The following is a 6,000-nucleotide window of genomic DNA, read 5'->3' on the forward strand; positions in this document are numbered from 1 at the left end:
TTTTTCTCCCTGTGACGCCCATCTTGCCTTTGACCTAATGATGATCCCATCCATTTTTGTTTTTCTTATTTCTTCTAATTGTTTCTTCTTTTCCTCTAACTGGTATGCTTCCTTTACACTTCTATCACTATTTTTTTTCTATCGCCTGTATGTCTTGTTCCAGACCTTCTTTTACTCTTTGCTCTCCTTTCTTTTTAATGGCATATGCTACAGTATTTGCTCTTATTTCCATTAACAGGGTGTCTAAAAATAATTGGTCTGATATTGTGAAGTGCAATTCGCTATTTAGAATATCTTTGATTTTATCCCGGGAATATATCAATACTGCATATGGTTGTGAAATCGTGGTCAGTTTACCATTTCCAGTCGTTATTGTGTTGGCGCCGACGTATTCATCATTCTCTGTCCCTTTCGGTGAATCCTGGGAGCATCTCTTCTTTGAACAACTCGTGGCAATTTGATTTAGGATAAGGTGGGCTAATTTTGACAGTGTGTTCGATTTCTGAATCGGCGATGGAAATCGAACACACTCTGTCAAAATTAAGGTGCTCCGCTGTTAAAAAAGAAAGAGTTCGGGACTCAGACCACAAACTCACCCGCTTCCTGACAGTCCTGAAAGTCCATTGGATTGCCGCTTTTGTGCAGAGGGATATTGACACTAGTTTTCCAACTGTCTGGATACACACCTGTTGTAAATATTACATTACACATCTTTTGCATGATAGGCAATTTAACCGAAAGACTCATTTCATGTGTTATTGCGTCACTTCCTGGCGATTGGGGAAAAAAACACCTAAGAAAACGAATGCCTTTTTTGTTTCTTCTCCAGTATTTTCATTATTTTTTCTTAAAGTATTATCATCAGACATTTCAGGTCTTTCAAATTCATCTCGAACTTTTGTCTTTCTCTCGTCATTTACTTCCAGGTCTTTTCTGATAAACATTTCTGAACAACGAATCAGTTTTGAAGTATTTACATTCGTTCCGTTCTCCCAGTGTCAGCAAATTTGTAATCTGTAAATTTGTATTTACCCCGCCATGTAGGCAGACACACGCCGTTTTCGAGGGTGTGGGGGGTGGGGAGGGGGTAGTGCATGCTGGGTATGTTCTTGTTTTCATAGCCCACCGAACGCTGACATGGATTACAGGATCTTTAACGTGCGTATTTGATCTTCTGCGTTATACACACGAAGGGGATTCAGGCACCAGCAGGTCTGCACTTATGTTGACCTGGGAGATCTCCATCCTTTACCCACCAGGCGCCGTCACCGAGATCCGAATCCGGGATCCTCAGATTGAAAAGTCCAACGCTTGAACCACTCGGCTGTTGCACCCATAAACCATAGGCAAGCACTATACTACGAATCAGCACCCATCACTTACAGATCGAACAGGGGAGGTATGAAAATACACCGAAAGAACAATTTAATCTTTCAGACAATTGTGTGAAATACAATATTTACAGAAACAGATTCTTAAAAGACAGTTGTCCAAATGCCAAACGTAGTGAGCCTATCTTACAAGAATTACAGCCAAGGCAGGCAAAATTTCTCCACGACTATTTCTCTTTCTTACCTCCGTTATGCACAGCGAACAACTGGATCTATCTATCTATCTATATGAGTGTGTGTGTAGATATATATGTGATTGTGTATATTATATATATATAGAGAGAGGGAGAGATAGATAGATAGATACATAATGTTTGTGTGTCTTATAAACCTTAAGGTTATATGATAATAAAGTTCTCCATTCACACACACACACACACACACACACACACACACACACACACACACACACACACACACACATACACACACACACACACACACACACACAAGACCTGACTTAGTTATTGAGGCAAATCATTTGGTACATTGTTTGACGATTAAAGGTACTGATGTCAGTTTCTGTTGGGTGCCTTCTCATGTGGGCATTTATGGCAATGAAACTGCTGATAAAACAGCTAAAAGAGGAGCACAAGATTCAGAAAAATTGACAAAAATACTTGTCCGACTTTCCGTGAAAGAAGCATACACTATGTTAGAAAAAACAGCATGGGGTCGATTTCATAAACGATGGAAGACAGAGTCTTCAAAACAGAAAGGGACTATATTTCCCCGAACGTATTATTAAAGAAAAAATACCGAATTCTTCAGCTTGCTATACAAGATTAATAACCTCTACTTTCATCCAAAAAAACTTGACGTGCTGAAGACAAAATATATTAAAAATGTTATATGCATTTGTGGGAAGCAGTTCGGCTTGCATCATAGTTTGTTTCAATGTCAGCAGTTACGTATCTTCTTGCCCAAGTATTTCACAGAGTAACTATTCTGCAGATGATTTTGAGGAAGTTATTTCTAACGAGTTTCTTTTAGCAGAACTTTCAAAGATATTAGTTCAAAGCCCTATTTCTACATTCCTTTTGTTAATGGTTTTAGTTATGATCATCATTATTGAATTGTTACTGCTAAAGCTAATTTCATGTTAGTTATGCATTTCTTTGTAGTTTTTTACCTTTTCTGTTTTATTCTGACTTCTCTTTCCCCTCTCCCTACCCCCCTCCCCCCTTTTTTTTTCTTTTTTAAAATTTTTTTATCGTCTAATATCACTAATAGTGAAAAGACGCTAAACTAAAGAACGAACACACACACACACACACACACACACACACACACACACACACACACACACACACACACACACCACACGACACCACACGCGCGCGCGTGTACACTCACACACACACACACACACACACACACACACACACACACACACACACACACATGAATACATACATACGTGCACGCACGCACAAACATAACCAGAAGGAAAAGATGTGGATATATTTACTGCATTTATGCTATGAAGTGCCTTAATTATGTATCTAGAGACAAGTAGATTTTTGTTGACAATACCTGTACCAGGTGCAGGCGTCAACGTGACAGACGCAAATGGGAACACCCCTCTTCATCTGGCCATGGGGAAAAGGCTCGAGACCGATACTGATGATAATGTGAGTATCTGGTTTGTGTGTGAAAGAGGTAGTGTGTGTGTGGGGTGTGTGTGTGTGTGTGTGTGTGTGTGTGTGTGTGTGTGTGTGTGTGTGTGTTTCTTGCTTGCAACTGGTTTCCATAAACTTTAATTCGGAATGCATTTTCATTTTCAAATTTCATGTTCATGGAACAATTTGACAATGACTAGTTGAAATATATTGTGCGTATCTGTGCGTGTGTGTGCGCGCGCGCACGTTTGTCTGTGTGTGTGTGTGTGTTTGTGTGTGTGTGTGTGTGTGTGTGTTATGTTTTTGTGTGTGCATGTGTTGGGATGTGTATGAGGTTGTGTAATTGACTGCGTTGTGTGCGCGTGTTATCCTATTTGTGTTTTGTGCTGTATTTGTGTTATCTTCAGTTTAACGTGTATTCACTGTAAATGTTTTTAGACGGAAAGGGGTAAAGTAGTGGATAAAGGAAAGGGAATGCATGTGAATATTAGTGTAAGAAAGTGTCAGTGGAAAAGTATATTATAAGAAATAAAGTTTAAAGAGACTGTGGTGTGTAATGAATGAAGTGTCATGGGAAGGAGATATCTGTATGTATATCAACAAGTATTAACTTACAACAATATAAATATAAATAACGGCATTAATTATAATACATCAAAGGAGGATACCAACTGGACTGGAGTTTAAATTTTCCGAAAACAATCTAAGCAGTGAATAATTATTCAAAATATTTTCAGTGGCGAAGGAAATATTGGAAAAAAAAGTCATCAACTACACCTTTTGGAATTAACTGTCTTTTGCTTGGACAATGAATGAGTAGATGGCATACAGTTATTTGCTTACCGCATATAGGCTACATTGTATATTTTTATAATAAAAAAAATCGTACGAAAGGCATTTAAACGAATTCTGTACATTAGACTTGTAATTTGTCTTGAATGTGCTGTTGGTGTCAAATTTAGAAAATGTTTGGGATTAGCTGCATTCTTTGTGTTTACCCAACATTGGTAATATTGATTATTTGAATCTAGAAGCAATTTCTTAAATCGATTTCTAGATACATTTTCTATACTACTAATGCATTCATGTAGATCTAACTGGATGTCAAGTCGTATTGCGCCTTCGAAATTAGGTGCTGCTCTTCTAGCTGCTTGGTCTACCCACTCATTTGAAGATATTCCACAGTGCGAAGGTACCCAACAGAAAGTTATATTAATGCCCTGTTTTGTCAGTTAATGAATCATGTTTTATTTCCATTGTCATCTCAATTCGCTTCTTTGAATTTGGAGATTCTCTAGCTTGTAATACTGACTTCCAGTCTACACATAATAAAATATCACATACAGTTTTCGGAATGTCTGAAATATAATTTTAGGCCATAAGTATGGCTATAAGTTCAGCTGTGAAAATGGAATATTGTATTTGTATTTCTTTTTATCACAACATATTTCTCTGTGTGAAATTCGGGCTGCTCTCCACAGGGAGAGCGCGTCGCTACACTACAGCGCCACCTTTTTCTTTTTTTTTCCTGCGTGCAGTTTTATTTGTTTTTCCTACCAATTTGTCTACCAATATAGTATATTTTTTCTATTCAAAACGAAGGAATTACAAATCCGCTCCTGCATTACCATTTTCTAGAACAGATCCGTCTGTGTAAATTTTTAATATAATTTGAATATTAATTTTCTATATAGGAGAGCACTTCAGGTTTTAACAGAAATGGTGACTGGTTCTTGGATAAATCTGTATAACTATGACAAAGGTAGCTAGCTTTACACTGCTCCCATTCAGGGACTGGTGAAAAAGTAGGTATTTTTGCAATTTGTTTGTCTTTTGATTCCGTGGCACTAATGATATCTGATGCAAATGTATAAATGGATTTCATAGACTGTATCATCATAGCTCTTTTAGCAAAATCTTTTTGTGAACTCAAATTAGCTTCTTTTGAAAAGGTTTCATATGCTAAACATTTGATAACGAATTTCGCGGCTGAAGCTTTCCTTTGTTCATCAAGAGATAAAACACCTGCTTCTCTGTAAGTCACTAAATGTAAGAATGGGCACACCTGGAGCGAGTTTATAAGCCTTACACTCAATGCTTTGCAGCTTCTATAACAAATGCAAGTGGCTTCTGTCTTGGTCCTGTTGATGATGACCAGCCACTCTCTTGCCCAGTCTGAGATGTGGTTCAGAGCCTCTTGCATCCTGACGGTGGCAGTGGTGACTTGCTCTGCTTTGGTCCAGATGGCAAGGGCATCTGCGTGCAGAGCCCGAGGGACGTGGGTGGTCAGCTGGTCGGTAATATTTTGTCAATGAAGATGGTGAACATGGTAGGCGAGATAACTCCGCCCTGAGGTACCCCTTCCCTGATCTTCACTGGATGACTAGTCTGGCCTTCTAGCTTGAAACGGGCTGTCCGGTTGAACTGGTAGCTTTGGATCCAGAAGAACATCTTGCCATACACTTTCTTCTGGGGCAGCCTGAATAGAAGGCCCTCCTTCCAGACCCTGTCAAACGCTTTGTTGAGGTCAACAATCCTCATCTTCTGTTGGAAGCCGTCTTCGAAGTCCTGTGTTAGCAAGGTGATCTGGTCTTCGATGCTTCTGTTTTTCCTGAAGCCGGACTGTGTGGGTGAGAGGACCCCATTCTTTTCCAGGTGGTATTGCAGGTGTCGGTTGATCATTCGTTCCATGGTTTTGCCGAGGCAGCTCAGGAGACTGATGGGGCGGCAGCTGGTTTTGCTGTTTTTATCTTTTACCTTCTTGAGGATGAGGACAATGATGGCCTGTTGCCAGCTGATTGGAAATATCCCGGTATTCCAGGACTGGTTGAAGATGTCCAGAAGTATTCTGTTTGGCATGGTCTCCAAGGCGACGGATCATCTCCTTGGTGATCCCATCCTTGCCTGGTGACTTCTTCATCTTTAGCTGTCTAATGGAGCAGTTCAGTTCACTGATGGTTAGTTCAGAGGTCATGCTAGGAGTCGAT

At 39.5% G+C, this 6,000-nt stretch overlaps 1 protein-coding gene across 2 annotated transcripts in view; it reads left to right on the forward strand.

Moving 5' to 3' along the window:
- The window catches only part of LOC143287544 (uncharacterized), an 85,257-nt gene that overhangs the window by 65,355 nt on the left and 13,902 nt on the right, over nucleotides 1-6,000 (forward strand). For both annotated transcript variants that reach the window (XM_076595602.1, XM_076595601.1), the window contains exon 16: nucleotides 2,937-3,025. In XM_076595602.1, coding sequence (XP_076451717.1) covers nucleotides 2,937-3,025 — 89 coding nt within the window. The remainder of the gene's footprint in view (nucleotides 1-2,936; nucleotides 3,026-6,000) is intronic.

The sequence above is a fragment of the Babylonia areolata genome, chromosome 11 (genome assembly GCF_041734735.1).
Source record: "Babylonia areolata isolate BAREFJ2019XMU chromosome 11, ASM4173473v1, whole genome shotgun sequence".
In the NCBI taxonomy this organism is placed as follows: Eukaryota; Metazoa; Mollusca; class Gastropoda; order Neogastropoda; family Buccinidae; genus Babylonia; species Babylonia areolata.